The 26,193-nt window shown below is 41.2% G+C and overlaps 1 protein-coding gene across 1 annotated transcript; it reads right to left on the bottom strand.

The window, feature by feature from the left end:
- Nucleotides 1-1,053: 1,053 nt before the first annotated feature.
- Nucleotides 1,054-1,989, bottom strand: LOC141096291 (olfactory receptor 6B9-like). The gene has a single exon (XM_073582831.1). It carries the CDS (start codon nt 1,987-1,989, stop codon nt 1,054-1,056), a length of 936 nt encoding a protein of 311 aa, XP_073438932.1.
- Nucleotides 1,990-26,193: the final 24,204 nt, after the last annotated feature.

Here is a 26,193-nt window from a genome sequence, read left to right as displayed (position 1 = left end):
ACTATTTTATATAAAAAATAATTATTTTTGCATCGCTTTATTCTGCGAGCTATAACTTTTTTATTTTTTTGCTGATGATGCTGTGTGGCAGCTCGTTTTTTGCGGGACAAGATGACGTTTTCAGCGGTACCATGGATATTTATATGCGTCTTTTTGGTCGCGCGATATTACACTTTTTGTTTGGCGGTATGATAATAAATCATTATTTTTTGTTTCGTTTTTTATTTTTATTTTTTAAGGGGTTCGCTAAAGGGGTTAACTAATGGGACAGTTTTATAGGGCGGGTCATTACGGATGCGGCAATACCTAATATGTGTACTTTTATTGTTTTTTTTATTATTTCCAAAAAATGGATTTATTGGGGAAATATTTTTTTTTTTTTTTCTAATTTATTTGGCGATTTTTTTTAATTATTTTAACACTTTTTTTTATTTTTTTTTACTTTATTAAATAGTCCCAGGTGGGACATCACTGTCCTGTGACAGATCGCTGATCTGTCACATCACAGATCACTGTGACAGATCAGCGATCTGACACAGGCACTGCAGAAGGCTTCCTCATGCCTGCGCTTTGCAGGCACTGAGGAAGCCAGCTTCCTCAGGCCCCCGAAGGCCCCCGTCTCCATCTTGGATTCGGGGGCCTGGAGGAAAGGAGCCCCCCGCAGCAGCGCTGCACATTGCGCTGCCGTGGGGGGCTCAGGGAAGCACGGAGGGAGCCCCCTCCCTGACGATGCTTCCCTTTAACCCCCGGTACACCGCGATCATGTTTGATCGCGGTGTGCAAGGGGTTAACGTGTCGGGGGCGGTCCGTGACCACCCCTGACACATTGTGCCGGGTGTCAGCTGTGATAATCAGCTGACACCCGGCCGCGATCAGCGGCGCTCACCACGTGGGCGCCGCTGATCGCGCTAGACGTACTATCCCGTCCATGGGCATAGGGGCCCAGGTCCCATGGACGGGATAGTACGTCTCATGTCAGGAAGGGGTTAAAGGAATATTTGAACATCTTATTTTCTACAATAAATTGTGATAGTACATGTAACACTATTAGGATTAGTAAAATAAGTTGACTGACGCTAAATGTTTTTTTACTGATTCTTTAACTTCTTTGTTCCGTAAACAGTATATAATGGGATTTAGAATTGGTGTAACCACAACATAAAAGACTGACACCACTCGATTAAGCGTAAAAGTGAATCCCACTTTTGGTCTTACATACATAAAAATAACAGTACCGTAATAGATAAGAACAACAGTTAAATGAGACCCACACGTGGAAAAGGCTTTTCTTTTTCCTTTAGTTGTAGGGATTTTTACAACTGTTATAATAATATAAATGTAAGAAAAAAGTGTTACAGCAAACGACGTTACAATTACTATAGAAGCACATATAAAATCCAAAAGATCATTTAAGAAAGTATCTACGCATGAAATCTTTAGTAGTGGCGGTGCATCACAAAAGAAATGGTTAACAATATTACTGCAAAATGTGAGCTGCGAGATCAGTAAAATTGGAGGAAAAGTAGTTGTGAAGCCGACAATCCAAGAAGTTATGGTTAGATTACGACAGAACGAGGTGGTCATTAGAGATGGATATTGTAGAGGATGACAGATTGCCAAATAACGGTCAAAAGCCATAACACCAAGTAGGAAACATTCTGTGGAACTCAAGAAGAAGAAAAAGAATAACTGAGTCATACAGCCAATAAATGAAATGAAGCGACCATGTACAGTGATTGTGGCTAAAATTTTGGGGACTGTTACAGTAATATAACAGACTTCGAGAAATGAGAAACTACGGAGAAAAAAATACATAGGTGTTTGAAGACATGCTTCTTTCCAGGTAATTAGGATTATCATTGTGTTGCTCAAAAGAGTTATCAAATAAGAGGCCAGGAGTAACGTAAAAAAGAGATACTGTAGACCTGAAGACCCAGGAAAACCCAAAATCATGAATCCCATCATTAGACTTTCATTGCGCGCCACCATCTTTCATTGTGAAATACTGTACATAAAAAAAAGAGTATCAATTTTAACAAACTTGCCTAAAAATGTATGCCGAATCTCCAGCATCTAGTTTTAGACCCAGTATTTTGGTCAATACGGTGGGTGTTGAAGAGAAAAAAAATAACACCTTACTTATAAAAAAAATATTTGTGCTAGATACATTTCTATTGCTCTACTATATGACAGAGAATGGTGGGCAAGACCAATCATTTTCTTAGAGCATTGTTTATCACAGTTTATAAAAGGGTTGCACCACGAACATAAGTACATTTTGATCAACAATTCTTGGAATAAAAATAAACTCCACAACTGGATGCGTTTAACAAAAATATTCCTGAGCTGTAACAGAGGTTACTGCACCACACAATGTATAGGATGTGGTGATTCCGCACGGTTCATTGAACACATTAAGATTCACCTGCGTTCAATAGACGGCAGCGCTTTGGGCGCAGCGAACATGCACTGCGTCCAAAGCGCTGCCAATTCCAGATTGTGTGCACCCGGCCTAATACTTTGCATGAGGTGTTAAATATACATTTAGTTTGGGATCAGAATTATATATAATATATAATGTTACAATACGTTATGTGATACTACATCTAGATATTATATTTTTGCTTTCTGATGGTATGCCACATCTATCCCTGCATTTCTGAGAAGCACTCTGATTTATGACTGTTTTAATGTTTCTAAATATTTATTGGTTTCATTTACTCATATGATTTCTGGGCATCAATTAACCTGTGAAATAGGTGTTGTGATTTATTGTATGAGGTTTTTTACCTTGTTATATGTACATTAGCACCCTATCTGGGAAAATGTTGTATTTATTCAAAAATATAATGGAAAGATTTACACTTTCATCTGCTCTTTGAATCAAGTTTTGGCTTAAAAAAATACAGCACACTATCACACAGTTGTGTAGAATAGGATTGTGCTATGGGGCATGGGGAGAAGCTGTGATAGGCTGTTAACAGCAATGACAGCTATGATGAGCATAGCACGCATTTCAAAGCTCAGCTAACAGTAAGAAGCCAGGCTGGGCTCTCCCACAACTCCCTGACAGCTGCTCTCAGTTGTACATTGTGAGATGAGAGTCAGAGATGTGAAATAGCTGTGCAATTAGCAATAATGTGTCTCCCATTATTAAAAATTGTGTGGCACCAGAGTTCTAGTCCTCTTCTTCCCTGAAGAGACAATTTGCAGATGCCTCTCACCCAGCAAAACTAGATATCACATTTTTCACTGATGAGGGGCAGTACACCAAAACTCAGTGTCTGCAAATTGAATTTTTGGTTCTGGCTTTTAATATAACTCATGTGACAAGGCTCGTTAAAGGGTCGACATTAACTTTTAGGATTGCTGCTTCCTTTAGGTGGCACTAGAGTTGTAGACTTCTTCCTCTCTGAAGAGACAATTTGCATATTTCGCAGAGCAGCATTACAGCTTAAAAATCTCCTCACCTTGGCATGTCAGGCTTGGCATTTCACTCTCAGCAAGGAGAAACGTTAAACTTTCAATGCCGGTCAGATGCTTCTCACCCAGCGAAACCAGATCTCACACGTTGCACTGATGAGCGGCAGTAACGCAAAACACGGTGTCTATAAATTGAAATTTTCGCTTTGGCTTTTATCCTCTGGTTGCCTCTTTTTAGAAGGTATATTGATTCCTGATATCATATATGGGAGCTAGAATAAATCCCTGAACCAACAACTCATTTATATTGGCCCATGTCACATGTAATATTATAGGCATCAAGGCCTTTTTTAACCCTTACATTGAAAAAAAAACATTTGAAACACTTTTTAGGGTAGGTGCACATGGTCAGTAAATGCTGCTGGTTGGACGCTGCAAACTTGCACAGCGTCCAGATGTTACAGCATAGTAGATGGGATTTCTTGAAATTCCATTTCCACTATACGTGCACAGATGCCCGAGGGTCATCCATGGAGACGGACATGCGGCGTGTCTTTCCAGACTGCAGCATGTCTATTTATCTTGCGGAGATGCTAGCCTCAGCAAGATAAAGTTCACCCATGGAATGTATGGGATGTGGTGAATCCGCATGGTTCAATGAACAGATGCGGATTCACCTGCGGACGTATGCTGCATCCAAAGCACTGCCAATTACTGACCGTGTGGACTTACTCTTAGAGTTGTCTAACTTTGTAACACCATAAATTCTGAGGACATTATTAGGAACCAAAAACACAGGGCCTCAGAAAAACAATATGGTGTTTGAAAATTAGCTTTGATTACAATTATACCCTTAGTACAAAATGATCTCTTTTAGTTTCAGATCCTGCCAAGTGCTCAGTATCATCATGCATGAGAGAGATAGGATAGGCGCATGACAATTTCACTGATGATGGTGTCAAATATGGTATTGCTTACATTACATTGTTATGCCACACAAGCATTGCTGTCAATCAGCAGCGGTTAATGGGCTGCAACGCTCACACCGAGCAGCACCAGACCCAGAGCCAACATCCATGGAACAGCAATGGTGCGGGAGGCGAGAATTTTTTTTCTTTTTTTTATGTATCCTACACAGAGAAATTCAGCATTTAAGAAGATATTGTCCAGGTAGTGGCATATCTAAAAAGACATGGCTATCCTCCTAAACTGACATTCCAAGCAAAGAGCATTAATAGAGAGAAGCAGCCAAAAGGCCCATGGTCACTCTGGAGGAGTTGCTGAGATCCGTAGCTCAGGTGGGAGAATATGTTCACAGGACAACTATTAGTCATATATACCACAAATCTGACCTTATTGGAAGAGTGACAATAAGAAAGCCATTTTTAAAAGGTAGCAATAAGAAGCCTCATTTACAGAATACAAAAAGTCATGTAGAGGAGACAGATAGCATGTGGAAGATGATGCTCTGGTCTAATAAGACCGAAGAACTTTTTGAACTAAATGCAAAATGCTACATGTGGCAGAAGAATAATACTGCACATCACTCTAAAAACACCATCCCCACCCTCAAGCATGGTGATGGCAGCATGATGCTGTAAGGATCAGTAGGAACATGCAAGCTGTTCAAAATTGATGATAATATAAATAAAGAGCAGTGCTTGGGGAAAACTTGTTAGAAACTGCAAAAGCTTTGACACTGGGACATAGGCTCACCGAGGCCATTCACCCTAATCATACTGCAAGAGCTACAACTGATATGTTTAGATCAAAACATATTCGTTTGTGTGAATGACCAGGTCACTGTACAGACCTATATCCCATTGAGAATCAGTGGCAAGATTAGAAAATTGCTATTCACAGATGCTCTTCATGCAATCTCACTGAGCTAGAGCTAGTGTGCAAAGAAGAATGGGCAAAAATTTCAGCCTCTGGATGTGCAAACCTGGTAGCGATTTACGCCAAAAGACTCTTAGCAGTAATTTCAGAGAAAGATGATTGTACAAAGTATTGACTCAGGGGGTTGAATACAAATGCACATCATTTTCCGATTTATATATTTAAAATAATGAGAAAACCATGGATAATTTCCTTTACACTTCACAAATACTTGCAACTTTTTATTGATGTATCATATAAAATTCCAATAAAATACATTTAATTTTATGAGTGAAAACTAAAACAAGGTGGAAAAGTTCATGGGGTATGAATAATTTTTAAAGGCACTGTACAAGTCAAAAATATAACTTACTTCTGCATATTTGGTATCCATGTAACCCAAATAAATTAAAAAAATTAATTTAGAGAATACTGAACTAAAATCTTTTTTTAATTTAAAAATTGTTACACATGAAATCAAAGAAAAATCCATATTGCCCCATTTTTTGTCTTTTTGATAACAAAACTAATGGAAAAATACCTAGAATATACAGAATATCATGAAAATAAACCCCTCCTGACAAATAACAGTATTTTGTTATTTACCTATGACTTCTTAAAACATGTACAATTGAAGGCTTTCATTAATGGTATTGCTCTTTCTCCAACTGATCTTTTAAAACTTCAGTGAAAGAAAATAGCAAAGCACATCCTGCTTTGCTACAATAATCTTGAGAGCACATTGCTTCTTACTTATGGAATTACATAGATATACAATATATATATATATACACGCACAGTGCATTTTGTCTGATGAAGCACATCATATGATAGTTGCATTTTTCTTTCTTTTACTCTTGGGTATCCAACATGCTTGTCTATATCTCCCAAAGAGCCCAATTATTTTTGCAGGGCTAATTTAAGCCAGAGACGGAACCATTTGATAGATATTAATATTCCATTCTATGATTATGTAAACATATTAGAATGTGTTGTAACTCCACTATAGCATTCTATAAAATCTTGTTTTTTGACATGATGACATTTTTCATTCATATAAATGTCCATTAGAGGTCTTTATGTCCTTATTAGACCATTTTTAAAGTCTCATTTTATGTGTTTCTGATCCATTCATGTTATTTATTTTATATAAAAAAATGATATTTTCTTGTCTCCCAATTCAATGATCATTTTAAAATCAGATCCACTACACAGATCAATACCGAATGCTTTTCAGTGATCACTTTTACCCCTCACTGACATCGGACGTCATCGCGATGACCCATGCACACGGGGGGGTGAGGGGGATTGCTACCGGGTGTCAGCTGATTCTGACAGCTGACACCAGGCACTAAGAGCCAGGAGCAGTCACAGCCCACTCCTAGCACTTTAAGGCTGGAGTCACACTAACCTGCGCAAAATACTGTCAGTATTTTACATGCGTAATACGGATGACAGACCCCTAAACAGTGCTCCGTATGTCATCCGTAATCAAGGTGTGGTCGTGTATTTTGCACATGTCTGCATCCGTATGTAATCCGTATGGCATCCGTATGGTGAGATTTTCTCGCAGGCTTGCAAAATGGACATATAATGGAGCCCTATGACAGTTTTAATAAAGAAATGAAAGAATAGATATAGACACATAAAATGCATATATATATATATATATATATATATGTATTCTATGTGTCTATATCTATTCTTTCATTTCTTTATTAAACCTGTCAGTGTGAGTTTACTGTATAGCGCACTGAATTGCCGGCTTTGCTAAAAGACACCTGGTGCGTATTTCTCGCAAGTCACACGTGTGTTCCGTGTGTAATCCGTATTTTTTGCGCACCCATAGACTTGCATTGGCGTATTATGGGCGTAGTACGCTGACAATCGCAGCATGCTGCGAGTGGCACGGAGCGTAGAATACGGATGAGAAATATACGGCTGGTGCGAGGGACCCCATAGAGAATCATTGGTCCGTGTCTAATGCGTGCTTTTTGCACCTCTCACTCTCCCGTATTCCTCGCCAGTGTGACCCCGGCCTAACTCTCAAAATAATGTGATTGAACAAGATTGCAGCATTCCAAAAGCCGGCACAGGGCTGACAGCCCCTCTGCCTTTGGATTGGATGCCCAGCGGCGTGATGTGTGGTCTCAATCATTGCTATGGTGACCGGATGTCGTCATGATGACATACGGGTCACCAGACATAGGAAACTTGCTGATCATGAGCAGTGCATGATCAGCAACTCTCCCTGTCAATACAGAGCTGACAGTTTCTATAGCATGGGGATGCTGATTCATCTCCATGCTACAGAAGTGATCAGACTGCAAAAAATGATAGTCCCAAAGTGGGGCAAAACAATGAGAAGTTAGAAAAAAGTCAAAAAAATTTTAAACACTTGTAAAAATATTTTTTTTTAAATAATAAAAAATCAAAATATAGTCTATTGCTAAATAAATATTTGAAAAAAATATAAACAATAAAAGTGCACACATTTTGTATTGCTGTGTCTGCAACAACCTGACTTATGAAACTCTCAAATTACTTAACCCCTTTAGTAAACACCATAAAAAAATAGAAATAAAAAACAAGGCAAAAAACAAATGCTTTATCATCATACCGCCAAACAAAAAGTGGAATAACATGCAATCAAAAAGTCAGATATAAATAAACATGGTACCACTGAAAATGGCCACCATACAGCTCCAAAAGCAGAGAAATTAAAAAGTTATAGCTCTCAGAATAAAGCGATGCAAAAATAATTAATTTTTCTCTAATATAGTTTTTATTGTATAAAAACGCCAAAACATAAGGAAACAATATAAATGAAGTATCGCTGTAATCGTACTGACCCAAAGAATAAAACTGCCTTATCAATTTACCAAGTGAATAAGAGTCAGTGATAAGCGGTCATAGAGGAGCGCTTAGAAAGCAACCCGGGGCAGACAAAAATGTCAGGTCTCCAACCGCAGCTCCAGCCGAAAACCTCTGATGGAGGAAAGGAGCAATGAGAAAAGGGAAACGGTCTTAGGAGCGCAGGAAAGAGACTCAGACAAGAGATGGGGTGAAACCACAACGCGTTTCGACGGAGGATCCGTCTTCATCAGGTGGAAGTTTATTAATGACATAGGGGATGGGGTATTTAAATGAGAGGCAGCCAATCACAACAGTCAAAACAGTTACATGTTATGATAGTCACATGTTACGACAAGATGACATCATATATTATAAAAATAGGAATAAAAACAACTTACATAAAACGTGAGATAAAACAGCATAAGGTAAACAAGTTTAAATGTATAAAATGTGCAAAAAGGAGCAATAAAATAATATAGATAAAAATGAATAAAATTATTAACAGGTTAGTAGACCAGTAAAAAGACTAATAAAAAAGCGAGAACCCATATTAATAATAAAAGCATGTAAACAATAGCATCTAGGTAAAACGCACTGATGCTAAAAAGGCAAATAAAGTTATCTGGTCACTTTATCTATAGCTAAATTCAGGCCTTCAGGGGCAAGTGTGCCAAGCTTGAATATCAAAAAGCTTTCTCTATTGATTAAACTGTTGAAGCGATCAGTCACAGTATCAGGTATGTGGTCAATAATCGTTGGTTTCAAAGTTTTTGGATTTTTTTGATGCACAGTTAAAAAATGTTTGGAAAGGCTGTGCAGGAGAAAGCCATTTCGGATATTCTGTCGATGCTTGTTCAATCTAGCATGCATCGTTTGTATGGTTCGACCTACGTACTGTAGGCCTCAACCACATTCAATCAAATATACCACAAAAATAGATTGACAGTTAACATGAAAATTAATTTTATATGAGGTACCTGTAGTGTTGGATTTAAATTCATGTGCCCCATATAAAATGGAGGTGCAGCAAAGACATTTGGGGGCTTTACATGCATAGCAACCAGGGTTCAGAGAAATTGGGAGAGAGGATAGGAAGCCTGAACTCAAGGTGGTGTTGCTTGGTGCAACAAGGTTCCGTAACGTGCGGTTTCTGCGGAATACCTTTCTAGGTCGGGGGGGAATATGCTCGGTCAAAACTGGGTCCCCTTTCAGGATGAACCAGTACTTGGTAAGGAGCTTCGTAATCAACCCATAGGATTGGTTGAAAGTGGTAACGAAACTCCATCTACCTAGCTCCGTACCAGAAGAACAAGCGGTTTTATTACTCATAATCTTGCTTATACAGACTTAATGTCTGAAAGTTTTGGCTCTCAGGAATGCATCCTGGACCAATTTTTTAGGGTACCCTTTCTGCTGAAACCGCTGTTTCAGAACTTTTGCCTAGTCAGTATCCTCTGTGCAATTTTTTCTTATACTCCAATATTGCCCGTATGGAATGTTCTGAATCCACTTGGGTAGATGACCACTGCTGGAACTAAGGTAGCTGTTCACATCTACTTCTTTAAAATGTGTGGTGGTGAAAAACCGTCCCAATTTATCAACATGTACCAACAGGTCCAGGAATTGGATGGACGTAGTGGAGGTATTAGCTGTGAAGCGGAGGCCCCAGGCATTCAAATTTAGATTGCGGATGAATTCAAGTGCTTCCTCCTCTGTGCCAGTCCAGATGATGAACAGATCATCTATAAAGCATCTATAAAAGGCTATTTTGCCCAATGCCAGGTCGACTGCATGATGAAGAGAGATTCAAATGCCCCCATGAAGAGATTTGCATAACTGGGGGCAAATCTCGTCCCCATCGCGTAGCCCTTGACCTGGCGAAAGAAGGAATGTTCAAAAGAAAATACATTATTATTAAGCACAAAATGAATAGCATTTTTTAGGAATTCCCTTTGAAGGGGGGCAATAATGCATCAGTGGAAAGGAATTGGTCTACAGCCTCTATGCCTCGATCATGAGATATATTCTTATAGAGTGCTTGAAAATCCATTGTGACAAGAAGGCAATTAGGAAAAGGTGGTATTCTTCTTCAGAAGTATGTTATGGGTTTAGACTCGTATCTTAAAGATTCCTCCCACCTCATTGATTCCCTTCAAAGAATACCACCTATTCCTAATTGCCTTCTTTCCAAACATTTTTTAACTGTGCATCAAAAAAATCCAAAATACTTTGAAACTAACGATTATTGACCACATACCTGATACTGTGGCTGATCGCTTCAACAGTTTAATCAATAGAGAAAGCTTTTTGATAATCAAGCTTGGCACACTTGCCCCTGAAGGCCTGAATTTAGCTGTTAATAATTTTATTCATTTTTATCTATATTATTTTATTGCTCCTTCTTGCACATTTTATACATTTAAAACTTGTTTACCTTATGCTGTTTTATCTCACGTTTTATGTAAGTTGTTTTTATTCCTATTTTTATAATATATGATGTCATCTTGTCGTAACATGTGACTATCATAACATGTGACTGTTTTGACTGTTGTGATTGTAAAGCAAGCTAATGGGGGCACCACCGAAATATAAAAAGGGGATCCAACCCTGGCCTACAACCTATATATGACAGTCACAAGCAGAAAAGAATAGGCCACAAATCGGGGATCACCCTGAATAGGAATTTAGCAAAAATATTACAATTTTTATTTATGTAAATTAAGCACAGCAAACAACAACAACACATTAAAAACATCAAAAAATGGTCACACATGTGACACATTCAAAAGATATACATATCTCATAATAGAGAACCAAACCTGATAACCACTACCACTTTTGGTGGAGAAAGTGTCTTATACCCAAGGTCCATGTAAACTAATACCCAATTAGAAGGTTTTGAAAGCACACTAATACACTGTAGCCATCACAAATGAATCATGGATATCAGTGATGCAGATAAATTTTAAATTTTAAATGGATGTTATCACAAGCTCAAATAATGCCTTGAGACAGCGCAAACAATTAGTTATATAGATCTGGCATACTCTTATTCACAATGTGGTACATAAAAAAACAAATATTTCTGGAATGTACTGAATAAACCCCATTTGGAAATACCTCAGCCTGAAGTCAGGCTCCAAGGGCAGACCAGATCATCTAGACCAGAAATGGGCTGTAAAGAGTGCAAACAACCAAAGGACATCTACATGTCCACCTTCAAATAATATACATAGATGCACAGAACCCAATACATCACATATGAAGTGAAGTGGAGTGGGGCAGGCTGGACTAATGACTCGACGCGTGTCGCCACTCTAGGTGGCTTCGTCAGGGGTACCTTTTGCCAGTCACTGTGCTGTTATATAGGCTTATCTAATTAAGGAATAGGGAGCAGCTGTGTCCATGCTAGCCAATGTAGGGTTAATGTCCAAACATACCTGCAGATCAGCAGTTTCTCATTACACGTAAACCATAGCTGACAGACCTTAGCGCCAGCATGTAACGTCATGTACTACCAGCTGTGCATATATCGTGGTCTAAGAGATAGTACATATCACTGATATCGGACATAGACAGACGCCTTAATACCATTGCGCAGGCGCCTGCAAAAGAATCATTGCATAAGTGTAAACAACCCTCATCACAGGCAAAGAGTAAGGCGCCTAATTACACAGGCGCTTACAATCAGAACTCAATCGCCAAGGTGATAGACATTCTAAGTTTGCAGGGGGCCTACTACGCAGGCGTAAGTCCCGTGCGACACACGGAAGATAATCAGATTTTGCGGGAACTTTCATTCATATACCCAAATAGCCGCTCAGTTGTAAAGTAATGCACAAGTGCTTACAATCATATGACCACTTAAAGATACAGCTAGGTCACTACAATGATGAACGCCGCTTATCACAGGGTCAAAAAAAAAAAAGAAGAGAGACCCCTTACAGAAGGTGCTTATAAACATAAAGCTTATTCCATATACAGTTGTGGCCAAAAGTATTGACACCCCCGCAATTCTGTCAGATAATACTCAGTTTCTTCCTGAAAATGATTGCAAACACAACTTCTTTGGTATTATTATCTTCATTTAATTTGTCTTAAATGAAACCACACAAAAAGAATTGTCCTAAAGCCAAATTGGATATAATTCCACACCAAACATAAAAAAGAGGGTGGACAAAAGTATTGGCACTGTTCGAAAAATCATGTGATGCATCTCTAATTTGTGTAATTAACAGCACCTGTAACTTACCTGTGGCACCTAACAGGTGTTGGCAGTAACTAAATCACACTTGCAGCCAGTTGACATGGATTAAAGTTGACTCAACCTCTGTCCTGTGTCCTTGTGTGTACCACATTGAGCATGGAGAAAAGAAAGAAGACCAAAGAACTGTCTGAGGACTTGAGAAACCAAATTGTGAGGAAGCATGAGCAATCTCAAGGCTACAAATCCATCTCCAAAGACCTAAATGTTCCTGTGTCTACCGTGCACAGTGTCATCAAGAAGTTTAAAGCCCGTGGCACTGTGGCTAACCTCCCTAGATGTGAACGGAAAAGAAAAATTGACAAGAGATTTCAACGCAAGATTGTGTGGATGTTGGATAAAGAACCTCGACTAACATCCAAACAAGTTCAAGCTGCCCTGCAGTCCAAAGGTACAACAGTGTCAACCCGTACTATCCGTCGGCATCTGAATGAAAAGGGACTGTATGGTAGGAGACCCAGGAAGACCCCACTTCTTACCCGAGACATAAAAAAGCCAGGCTGGAGTTTGCCAAAACTTACCTGAAAAAGCCTAAAACATTTTGGAAGAATGTTCTCTGGTCAGATGAGACAAAAGTAGAGATTTTTGGGCAAAGACAGAGTTTACAGGAGAAAAAAAGAGGCATTCAAAGTAAAAAACACGGTCCCTACAGTCAAACATGGTGGAGGTTCCCTGATGTTTTGGGGTTGCTTTGCTGCCTCTGGCACTGGACTGCTTGACCATGTGCATGGCATTAAGAAGTCTGAAGACTACCAACAAATTTTGCAGCATAATGTAGGGCCCAGTGTTAGAAAGCTGGGTCTCCCTCAGAGGTCATGTTTCTTCCAGCAGGACAATGACCCAAAACACACTTCAAAAAGCACTAGAAAATGGTTCGAGAGAAAGCACTGGAGACTTCTAAGGTGGCCAGCAATGAGTCCAGACCAGAATCCCATAGAACACCTGTGGAGAGATCTAAAAATGGCAGTTTGGTGAATGCACCCTTCAAGTATCAGGGACCTGGAGGAGTTTGCCAAAGAAGAATGGTCTAAAATTCCAGCAGAGCATTGTAAGAAACTCATTGATGGTTACCGGAAGCGGTTGGTTGCAGTTATTTTGGCTAAAGGTTGTGCAACCAAGTATTAGGCTGAGGGTAACAATACTTTTGTCTGGCCCATTTTTGGAGTTTTGTGTAATGATCAATGTTTTGCTTTTTGCTTCATTCTCTTTTGTGTTTTTTTCATTTAAGACAAATTAAATGAAGATAATAATACCAAAGAATTTGTGTTTGCAATCATTTTCAGGAAGAAACTGAGTATTATCTGACAGAATTGCAGGGGTGTCATTACTTTTGGCCACAACTGTAGATTACTACGATAACAAAGAAGGAACACCAGCCTAGCACATGTAGCCAGATAGAATTCTGGCTGCCTGTTGTATGGTTTGCTTATAAACTGCCTTCATCTACAGCAGTGTAAACTGCACTGAAAAACCTGAAACATGAATGGCCACAAGCTGATGAGGCAAGATATGTATTAATCCGAAGCCCAATTGTCAGCAAGGGTAGTTAGTGTATAAAATACTAATACACAAACAAATGAAATCAGCCAAGTGGGCGGTACTCGTTCCCCACAACTATCATGTGTCACTATGACAGTAAGAAGACACTTGCCAGGCATTCATAATCAAGTTGAATTTCAGATACCCATTACATAGTTTGCTATTAGGTTGAAAAATGTAAGTTGTAATGACAAAATCTGTATTAGTCCAAAACACACTAGCCGTAAAGGCAATCATAAAAACGCATGCGCAAAGTGCCATTATATAAACAAATATAATTAGTCAAGTGGGCGGTGCTCTCACACCCATAACTGACATAAAACACTATAGTAAGGAAAAAACACTCACCAGACACACATGATCAAATAGGATTTAGATCCCCATTACTTACTGTAGTTTGTTATTGAATTGCCTGCATCTGCAGTGGTGTAAACCAATAATCCCATGAAAACCTTCAATACACAGTCTATCGGTTATAAATAGCCGTAAATGATCATGGCACAATCTGTGCTAGTGCAGGACATGGCTGATTTCACTTGTCTGCATAAAAACATTCTGTGCGTTTGTCTCTCTAATTGCCCTTTTACGGCAATTGTGGTTTGGACTAATAGAGATGTCTCCATAATAACTGATCTGCTATAAGGCCTTTTTCACACATCCTGATATTTCTGATGCCGGAAAAAATGGTACCAGAGATGTCAGTGTCTGTGTGTGTAATACTTGCGTGTGCCGCATCAGTACCAAATGGAATAGCACCAGGAAGGGAGCGTTACGGTAAGCGCTGTTCCCTGGCACCAGGTGCTGAACACGGCGATTGGCACAAGCAGGGGAGAATGGTGAGAGTTATAGTTAAGTGATAAAAGAGACAATCCAATCAGCTTCCACCTGCTATTACTCCCATCAGCCTACCCCTGCTGCCGCTAACAGCAGTGACAACAGGAGCAGCTGATGGGGGTATGCATCAGCCACTGCCTGAGGTATAATAAATAAATGAATGAAAAAATGACGTCACAGCCCGTCACTGAAGCTGCGCTCGCAGCTCATTCACCAGTGGTTCACAGTCTGGATGGTCAAATCTTGGCATCATCCAGGTTGAAAACTGTTTATCCCCTAGACATAGATTATGGCTTGGAAAAGAACGATGGAGAGGTGAGGGATATGATTGTTTTTTATTTTTGTTTTATTACAGGAGAATGAGGGATTTGGTGGAATTAGGCGTTAGGTGAGTATAACTGTGTTTGTTATTTTTAAACAGAAATGGAAAATTGTGTTTTGCTTTATTTCTCATAAAGGACTTTTTTCTAGCTGTGTCTTTATTTACCATATAACTATAGGATTAGTAATGGATAGGCGTTTGTAGAGGCCTCACCATTACTAAGCCATGGGCTTGATGTCACCTGACAAATTAGAAAGGTGACATCAACCCCACAAATATGAATCCCACTTGCCACCGCTAAAAGGCAAGTGGGAAGCGCTGGGCAAAGCGCCTCAATATAGTGAATGGATCCCTCGGGGGTTTCATCTGAATCACATCACTCGGAGATTTAGATGGAAACCCAAAAGTAAGTGCTCAGCGTAGAGCCCTGGATAAATGTGATCCCAAACATTTTGTAAAATGTTCCCAAAAAAATCTTCATTTCAATCCACAAACAAAGCAAGTCCTCACTCAAGTCCGTCATCTGTTAATGGAAATATAGGAGGCTTACATGTTACTGGTAGCAAAAAGCTTCTGGGAAAGCAAAATGACTCCTCACCCACCAAAAGAAATTCAGCAAATTCTCTGCATCTAAATCCAAATGCCCCCTCTCTTTTGAGCCCCACAGTGAACCTAAACCACATATTGTGACCACGTTTGGCAATTTTGAAGCTATGAGAGCCCGCCTAACTTACCGGTGCATACTCCAGATGCACAGGTTGGGTATAACGTACTGGTGACTGCAACGTACTGGTCATTAGAGCATACTGCTCACTACAATGGCAGTTTGCAATTTTCACTCAGCAACATTCATTGCTGCTTGTTTTTGGAAAATACCCATGGATTCAAAATCGTCATTACACCTGTAGATAAATTCTCAAAGGAGTATAATTTCCAAAATGGGGTCAATTGAGGGGGATTCTGCTCTTCTAGCAATTAGGGGCTTTGTTTATGGAGTTCCCCAAACTGTTCTAGGAAATTCTGTGCTCCAACAAGAAAACAGTGCTCCGCTCCGCTAACGCTTCTCCATATGGCTAAGTAGTACTGTACAGCCACATATGGGGCATTGCCACGTTCAGTAGAAATTGTGGGATGAATTTTGGTGCCATTTTTGCCCACTTCTTGTGTGAAAATGTAAAATCTTTGGCTAAAACAAACTTTTGGTGGTAAAAGTGTAGTTATTTTGTCTTTACTGCCCAATGATATAAAATTTTGTGACACACCCATGGTGTCATTATGATCACTGCACCCCTGGATGAATTCATTAAGAGTTTTAGTTCATAAAATGGGGTCACTTATGGGGGGTTCTGCTGTTCTGGCACCTCATGGGCTCTCCCAGTGGGTCATGAAACCTGCAATCCATAACAATAAAATCTGGCGCTCCTTGCCTTCTGAGCTTTGCACTGTGCCTGAATAAGATTTTCCGATTACATGTAGCATATTGGGACACTCAGGAAAAGATGGTCCTCAGTTTGTTGCAAAAAAAATTCATATTAGCCTTTAGAAAAATTAAAAGCTTGGGGCAAAAACAACATTTTAGTGGTAAAAATTTAATTTATTATTTCTTCACCGCTCAGTGGTAAAAAATCTGTGAGGCACATGTGGAGTCAATATGATAACAGTACCACTAGATGAATTCATTGGGGAGTGTAGTTTGTAAAATGAGTTCACATATAGGGGGTTTCTGTTGTTCTGGCACCTCAGGGGCTTTGCCAATATGACATGACACCCTCAAACCATTCTAGAAAAATCTGAACTCCAATATGGCACCTATACCCTTCTGAGCTTTGCACTGTGCCTCAAAAGTAGTATTCCCCTACATATGGGCTATCAACGTACTCTAGAGAAATTGCACAACAAATTGTTTGGTGCAATTTCTCTTATTACCCTTCCTTATAAAAATGCAAAATTTGGGGCTAAAATAACATTTTTGTGAGGAAAATGTGATTTTATTATTTTCATGGCTCAAGTTATGAACTTCTGTGAAGCACCTGGGAGTTCAAGGTGCTCACCATGCATCTAAATACATTCCTTGAGTGGTCTAGTTTTCAAAATGGGGTCACTTGTGGGGTTTTCCACTGTTAGGCAAATCCTAGACTCTCCAAATGCGACATGGCGATCTCAATTCCAGCCAATTTTGAGTTGAAAAAGTCAAACAGCGCTCCTTCCCTTCCGAGCTCTGCCATGCACCCAAACAATGGTTTACCTCCACATATGGGGTATCAGCATACTCAAGACAAATTGCTCAACAACTGTTGGGGTCCAATATCTCCTGTTACTCTTGGGAAAATGAAAAATTTGGATCTGAAGTAAATTTTTTTGTGAAAAAAAGTTAAATGTTCATTTTTTTTAAACATTACAAAAATTCCTGTGAAGCACCTGAAGGGTTAATAAACTTCTTGAATGTGGTTTTGAGCACTTTGAGGGGTGCAGTTTTTAGAATGGTGTCACTTTTGGGTATCATCTATCATGTAGACACCTCAAAGTGACTTCAAATGTCATGTGGACCTTAAAAAAAGGTGTTGTAAAAATGAGAATTTACAGGTCAAATTTAACCCTTATAACTTCCTAGCAAAATAATTGTTTACGAAATTGTGCTGATGTAAAGCACACATGTTGGAAATGATACTTATTAAGTAATTTGTGTGACATATTTCAGTGATTTAAGGGCATGAAAACTTAAAGTTGGAAAAGTTTAGGCACTTGTGGGTTACTTTAGCAGACACATGGTGCACCAACCCACAAAAATTTAAATCAAATGGTGAATTCACAAAAATGGTGTTGCTGAAAACGTAATCTTGTCATACAAAAACAACTCAGTCAGCTGAGAAATAAAAAGTTATTGCTCTCAGAAAACAGTATAGTGATGCAAAATCAGTTATTCTTTCTATAAAATTATTTTTATTGTGCAGTAGCCGCAAAACATGAAAAATTTCGTAACTATGGTATTGCTGTTGTCACACTGATCTGAAGAGTAAAGTTGCCTTCTCACTGTCACACTCGGACATGGGTAAGTCCAGCGGTCGGCACAGCAAACAACTACGATGGCATGGAAAAGGGAGAGGAAGGCCCTTACAGTAAGGAGTGATTGATGGGAGCCTCCTGATACCAATCTAGCTTGTCCCTAAGCTCCCCTGATGCCCAATCCTTCCCCCCGCCGCTGTCATGTGGCTAGTCCTGATTGTCACCTCAATATACCCTGGCTAGTGCACGGGCCAACAAGGACACTAGCCTTGCCACTGCTGATGGAAAAACACAGGGGAAGTGACAAGCACAGGACAGATAAAGATAAAGGGATAAATACTCAGCTCCAGGCTCTGCTGCTGAGGTCCAAAGCAGTAGAGATTATAGCACTAAGAATCCAAACTCCCACAGCAGCAGCGGCTACACAACTTACCCAAGAGAACTCCTCGTTCCAAGCTGCTCTGCATAGAATAACTATATTACCGATGATCAGTTGATGGGTCATGTGACTATTTAAAGAATGGTAGACGTGGTTACCAACCAACATCAGCTGACCAGCCTAAAAGTAGCTGCCAGCAAAAGACTGACATTAACTCTTGCTGAACCAATAGGAAAAAAACATTTACATTACAGCAGAACCAGAGCTGCAGCAAATCTAATAATGAATCATGATAGTAACCTCCTTTCAACTAGGGGCCTCTGGACTCTTAACAATGGACTTCACTGGAAATGACGTACGGCAAGGTCGCATTAGCCCCTTGTATACACCAATGTAGTCACCAGATCCTTAAGGTCATGGTAAATTTAGCCCGATGGTGATGGCAATAGCATAGGTTCCAGAGGCGCATCAAATCTCCAGCTCTGGAAGGTCCCAGGGCTGAGAAGAACTGACACTCTATACGGCCTGATCACACTATAACTCCAAATCCCAGGTGCATACTTACACCTGATGTTTTTAGTGGACACCCACACGTACTCATTCACACACATGTCCAGTTCTGAACGCAAAAAGATTTGCAGAGTCAAGAGGAGGAAATCTGCACCAATGCCCCAAATTTTTTTTAGCTTAGATCCGGGGCAGGAAAAAGTATAGTCCGAACAGCATCCTGACCCTCATCATCAGATGTTAATCCCTTGGGGGGTGATCCTCATGAGACTTAGATATCCGAGGCATGGTGGCTTAGTGGATAGCACTGCAGCCTTGCAGCACTGGAGTCCTGGGTTCGAATCCCACCAAGGACAACATCTGCAAGGAGTTTGTATGTTCTCCCCGTGTTTGCGTGGGTTTCCTCCGCGTACTTCAGTTTTCTCCCACATTCCAAAGACATACTGATAGGGAATTTAGATTGTGATCCCCATCGGGGACAGTGATGTGAACTGTAAAGCGCTGTGGAATATGTTAGCGCTATATAAAAAATAAAGATTACTGTACTGTGCTGTCAGGGCAAGAAGAGGAGGAGGGTGACTCCAGTGGCATGGAATGTGATAACACAGAGGAGGATGATGATGAGGTGCTATATCCCAGTTGGCATGAACATAGTGGGAAACAGCTGAGTTGGTCATCCGAGTAGGAAGGTGAGGAGGTTACATTGTGTCGTTCGTTGCAGACACATAGTGATGCAGCCACAACGAGCAATGCATCCTCAGCCACAACTGTGCCTCTGACCAGCAGCTACACGGGTCTGCAGCTCGCAGGAGTGGCAAAAGTTGCCTAGCCTTGGCCTTTATTGAAACTGTAAGAGATGAGCTAACTCACATAATCTGCCAACTTTTGCAAAAAAAACTGAGTCGAGGTAAAAAGTGCAATAATTTGACTACTACATGTATGAACCCTCACATGCGCAATCAACATGCTTTACTGTGGGAAGCCCACTGTGCAAAAATGCGGACCAGTGGACATCAACCACCATCAGCCGTCCCATCAATCGCATCTGCTGCTTCTTACTCCTCCTCTGTTACACACAGGTCTTTGAATGCAGAACCTCAGGTTCTTTACCCGATTGAGTCATGCTGACTGAGAGGCCGCCTTTAGCTGTAAAGGAAGCTGACATGCCTGCTGTTTTTGACCAAAGTCAGAGAACAATCGAACCACAAGTTTCTCAATCCACAGTAACATCTCTGCCTGCACCTCTCTCATGGTTCAGCAGTTTGTCTGGTTCATCGTACTCAGCCATCTCACAACACTGCAGCCAGCCCATGGTTCTGCAGCTGTGGTCACAGAAAAGATTGTTTTCTCCTATGCATGACAAAGCTAAGAAGTTGAACTCCACCATCTCCAATTAATTTGCCACGGAAATGCTGCATATCCGCCTGATAGATACCAATGGTTTCCAAAAGCAGATGGCTGTTGCAGTCCCCCTGTACCAATTACCCAGTCGCCATTACTTTTCTAATGAAGCTGTGCCTGCACTACACCAGCATGTAGCTGGCAACATCACCCATTCCTTGACAAAATCTCTGTCAGGGAACATTTCACCAAAGACACTTGGACAAGTAAGCATGGCCAAGGACGTCACATCTCACTGACTGGGCACTGGGCGATTATGGTGACTGTAGGGTCAGGCGCCACTCCACAAGTCTTGGAATCCCCAAGGCCTGCAGGCCAAACCTCTACATTTAACACTTCCTCCTTTGCTTTTGCCTCCTCTAGGGCCTCCACCTGTGCCCTCAACCTCCGCCTTCATGAGACACGCATTCTAACAGTGCATAGCGAACCCCCACCACCTCTGTACTGCGCAACCAGGTCTCACTGCAATCAGGCTGTCTTAAAATTGATATGCTTTGGAAATCACAGTCATACAGCTGAAGAGTTGTGGACAGTTCTCCAGGCTGAATTTGATCAGTGACTGTCTCCGCTGGACCTGCATCCAGGGAAGGCTGCATGTGATAACTGTGCAAACCTTGTGGCGGCCCTACGGCAAGGTAAGCTCACACATGTGCTATGCATGGCTCATGTCCTCAACCTGGTGCTACAGCTTTTCTCAGCCACTATCCTGGCCTGGGTGACCTGCTCCAGAAAGCACGTAACCTGTGTGCTCATTTCCACCATTCAAACCCCTCTGCTCATCAACTTGCATCGATACAGAGGTCTTTGTCCATGTCAGTTAACAGTTTGATATGCGATGTGCCATCACGGTGGAATTTCACTTTGTACATGTTTTAGCGACTCTGGCAGTAGCAATGGGCCCTGATGCAGTATGACATGTCATATAGCCTGGGCCAATGCTGTATGGACATGGCACATATCACATTTACAGAGAGGGCACAGATTAAGGACCTCTGCACTTTTCTGCATAGTTTTGAAATGGCTACTAAGATGGTTAGTGCTGATGATGCCGTAGTCAGCACTACTATTCCGGTCATTTATATGCTGGAGCAGACTTTGAATGACCTGTGGGAGGAGATGGTGGTCCCAGAAGAAGAGGAAGAAGCAGAGGAGGCTGCGGAAGGGAAAACATTATCTCAAAGTTCAAGACTGTCATCACACAGGCTGGTGCCAAGGGATGGTGGATTACTGCAATCGCAATCAAGGGGGGCTGGTGATAACAGACAAGCTGTTATGGAAAGGTGCAAGATTCGAGGAACAAATGGAGGAGGAAGAGGAGATGGGCGAGCAACTGTCGGTTTGAGAGGATAATCCTCCCCTCTCTGTTGTTCGTGGCTGGCAGTAGGAGACGGAGGAAACGAGTCTCATTGTTACCCAGCCACCAACACAGCATGGCCTCGGACCTCATGGTAAAACCTGACATATGAGTGCCTTGTTGCTACACTATCTGCAACATGATCCCCGTATAGTTATGATTAGGAATAATGTTGACTACTCGTTTGCCACTTTATTAGATCCACGTTATAAAACCAAATTTTGTCAGATGATTCCCACCCTAGAAAGGGACCTGCAAATGCTGGAGCATTGAAACTCGCTCTTATACAAACTCAAGAGACCTTTTCCCCCAAAAAGCAATGAAGCACACAGCTCGCATCGCAGCTGTAGACTTCCAAGCTCCGGCCCATCAATTTGTTAACACCAAAACATTAGCAGCAGCAGGGGTGGAAGTGGAAGAAGCAATTTCTGTGAGTCCTTTGACACTTTTTTAGGCCAACTCGTTCACCATCACAACAGAGTCCGTCTTACATGTGGTGAACGAATGGAGAGGATGGTGCAGGAGTTGCTAGAACTAAATATTAATACCATCAGGGAGTATTTGGATGCTTTCACATTTTGGTCTTCCAAAATGGAGGAGTGGTTTAAGCTCGCCTCACATGCTATGGAGGTTTTATCGTGCTGGCAGCCCAAGTTCTCTCTGAATGTGTTTTCAGCGCTGCTGCTGGTGTCCTGATGGACAAGCACATATGGCTGTCCCCTGAAAGTGTTGACCGCTTAACTTTCATAAAGATGAACAAGTCATGGATCTCCAAGGACTTCTGCACCTCAATCACAGACTGTGATGCTCGTCCTTAGTGGTCAAAGATGACCATGGCTTCAGGGTTAGAAGTGAATTAATAGTTATGAGTCCAGAGGTGGCTGATGAGGCCAATTTGGGCCCTGAAGGTTCGCCGACATACTAGTAGATGTCAGCAAACCAGATTCTGCTTGTGCCTTGCGGACAGCACACTCTCTTTTTGCGTCCAAGATTTTCCGATCTTCTGCTGCATGTGTTCCTGAGGTGATCCTGCCCCGTCAACCTGGACGATCCAGGGCAGGCTCTTCCCATTCAATGATGTTGACTTCCAGATTTTTGAGAGATGCCTTAAAGCAGTCTTTATAGCACTTCTTCTGCCCCCCAACTGCTTGCTTTCATTGGCACAGTTCTCCATACAGCAGTTGTTTTGGCTTGGACTTTCAGCAGGAGAGTGTAAACGCTGCAGAGCTCAGTTTTTCCAGAATTGCCGTGTCTGGGACATTGTCTTGCTACCTGATGTGGAGGAGTCTGCGGAGGTAACTCATGTGAAAATGATTAAGCTGTTTAGCATGCTGGCTGTAGACTGTCCAGGTCTTGCTAGCATAGAGAAGTGTGGTGAGGACGACCACGCAGTAGACTTTCAGCTTGGTGGTAAGGCTGAGTCCCCTTCATTCCCAGACATTTTTATGTAGTCTCCCAAGGCGGCACTGGCTTTTGCAATTCTGTTATTAACCTCAATGTCTATGGTTATTTCATGGGAAAGCGTGCTGCCTAAATAGGTGAAGTTATTGATTGCTTTGGGGTTTTGCTCCTCCACCGTAAAACATGGCTCCTTGTATAGTTTCCCTGGAACAGATTGATATATGACTTCAGTTTTTCTAGTGTGGATTTTGAGACCAATATTGTCGCAAGCTTGAGAAAAACAGTTCATTTCATGCTGCATCTGCTGTTCCGTGCTAGTGTTAACTGCACAGTCATCAGCAAATAATTCACGGATAACAGTCGCATGCACCTTCGTAACTGCGTTCAGGCATTTTGGGTTGAAATAGCTTGCCATCAGTCCTGTACCTAACCTGGATTCCTTCTTCATAGTTTTTAACCCCTTCCCAACCTTTGATGCCATGTAGGCATCATGAAAGTCGGTGCCAATCCAACCTCTGGATGGGGAGATCATGCTCCTGTGAGTCGGGTGACCGGGGTCACTGAAAGGTCACCCAACCTGCAGGTACAGGAGGTCTTGCACTTCACCCCAGGGGGGGTGGCTTTGCCTCCCATGGCTATGATCGCTCTGATTGGTTGTTGAAAGTGAAACAGTCAATCAGAGCGATCGTAATATTTCATGAATGAAATCCACTCATGGCCGATGCTGCAATATCATCGGCCATGGCTGGAGACCTCGATCTTACTCCCCACGACTGATGGGGGGCGATCTGCCCTGCCACCGACCAATGGTGGCGATCTGCCGCCACCGTCAGTATTTGCTCCCCCCTGCCCTCTTCTCCCACCGCCTTCTGTCCCTGCTTCATCCTCCATGGGTGCCACATCTCCCAAAATGGCGGGCGCATGTGCAGTGTGCCCTCTGAATCTGCCAGCTGGCAGATTCATTCATTCATTCATTCATTCCAGGTACATTTTGATCACTGTGATAAACCCTATCACAGTGATCAAAATAAAAAAAGTAAATACCCCCCTTTATCACCCTTATAAGTAGGGAAAAATAATGAAATAAAGAAAATATATTTATTTTTATTTTTCCATTCGGGTTAGGGTTACCATTAGGGTTAGGGTTGGAATTAGGGTTAGGGTTGGAATTAGGGTTAGTGTTGGGGTTTGAATTAGGGTTGGGATTAGGGTTAGGGTTGGAATTAGAGTAAAGATTAAGGTTAGGGGTGTGTTGGGGTTGGGATTAGGGCTAGGCTTGCGGTTAGGGCTAGGGTTGGGATTAGGGTTAGGGGTGTGTTGGGGTTAGGGTTGTGGTTAGGTATGTGGTTAGGGTTAGGGATGTGTTGTGGTTAGGGTTGCATTAGAATTGAGGGGATTTCCACTATTTAGGCACATCAGGGGTCTCCAAAACCGACATGGCGCCACAATTGATTTTAACACATCAGGGGCTCTGCAAAGGTAACATGACACCCGCAGACCATTCCATCAAGTCGGCATTTCAAAACATCACTACTTCCCTTCTGAGCCCCGACGTGTGCCCAAACAGTGGTTCCCCCCACATATAGGGTACCAGCGTACTTAGGAAAAACTGGAAAACAACATTTGGGGTCCAATTACTCCTGTTACCCTTGGGAAAATAAAAAATTGCGGGCTAAAAAATAATTTTTTGAGGAATATAAATTATTTTTTATTTTCACGGCTCTGAGTTACAAACTTCTGTGAAGCCCTTGGGGGTTTAAAGTGCTCACCACACATGTAGATAAGTTCCTTTGGGGGTCTAGTTTCCAAAATGGGGTCACTTGTGGGGGAGCTCCAATGTTTAAGCACACAGGGGCTCTCCATACGTGACATAGTTTCCGCTAACGATTGGAGCTAATTTTCCATTCAAAAAGTCAAATGGCGCTACTTCCCTTCTGAGCCCTGCCATGCGCCCAAACAGTGGTTTATGACTACATATCAGGTATCCTTGTATTCACGAGAAATTACCCAACAAATTTTAGGATCCATTTTATCCTGTTGCCCATGTGAAAATGAAAAAATTGAGGCTAAAAGAAACATTTTGTGAAAAAAATTACTTTTTCATTTTTACAGATCAATTTGTGAAGCACCTGGGGGTTTAAAGTGCTCACTATGCATCTAGGTAAGTTCCTTAGGGGGTCTAGTTTCCAAAATGGGGTCATTTGTGGGGTAGCTCCAAAGTTTAGGCACACAGGGGATCTCCAAACATGACATGGTATCCGCTAACGATTGGAGCTAATTTTCCATTCAAAAAGTCAAATGGCGCTCCTCCCCTTTTGAGCCCTGCCATGCGCCTAAACAGTGTTTCTCCGCACATATGGGGTTTCAGCATACTCAGGACAATTTGGACAACAATTTTTGGGGTCCACTTTCTCCTTTTCCCCTTGGGAAAAAAAAAAAAATTGTTGCTAAAAGATCATATTTGTAACTAAAAAGTTAAATGTTCATTTTTTCCTTCCATATTACTAATGCTGCTGTGAAACACCTAAAGAGTTAATAAACTTCTTGAATGTGGTTTTGATCAGCTTTAGGGGTGCAGTTTTTAGAATGGTGTCACTTTTGGGTATTTTCAGCCATATAGACCCCTCAAACTGACATCAAATATGAGGTGTTCCCTAAAAAAATGGTTTTGTAAATTTTGTTGTAAAAATGAGAAATTGATGATCAACTTTTAACCCTTATAACTTCCTAACAAAAAAAAATTAGTTTCCAAAATTATGCTGATGTAAGGTAGATATGTGGGAAATGTTATTTATTAACTAACCTATCTGGTTTAACAGAATCAAAATTCAAAATTTGAATATTGCAAAATTGTTAACATTTTCACCAAATTTCCGATTTTTTCACAAATAATCACAAAAAGTATTGACATAAATCTACCACTAACATGAAGCCCAATATGTCATGAAAAAACATTTTCAGAATTTTCAGAATCGCTAGGATCCGTCGAAGCTTTCCTGAGTTATTACCTCATAAAGGGACACTGGTCAGAA

The sequence above is a fragment of the Dendrobates tinctorius genome, unplaced genomic scaffold (assembly GCF_039654945.1).
Source record: "Dendrobates tinctorius isolate UK_male_01 unplaced genomic scaffold, ASM3965494v1 ptg000073l, whole genome shotgun sequence".
NCBI classification, from domain to species: Eukaryota; Metazoa; Chordata; class Amphibia; order Anura; family Dendrobatidae; genus Dendrobates; species Dendrobates tinctorius.
Note: the sequence above shows the minus strand (reverse complement) of the source record. Positions and strands in the feature narration are given on the sequence as shown.

What these genes read in the sequence shown, in the direction of transcription:
- LOC141096291 (XM_073582831.1), bottom strand. Translation starts at nt 1,989, where the DNA reads ATGGTGGCGCGCAATGAAAGTCTAATGATGGGATTCATGATTTTGGGT.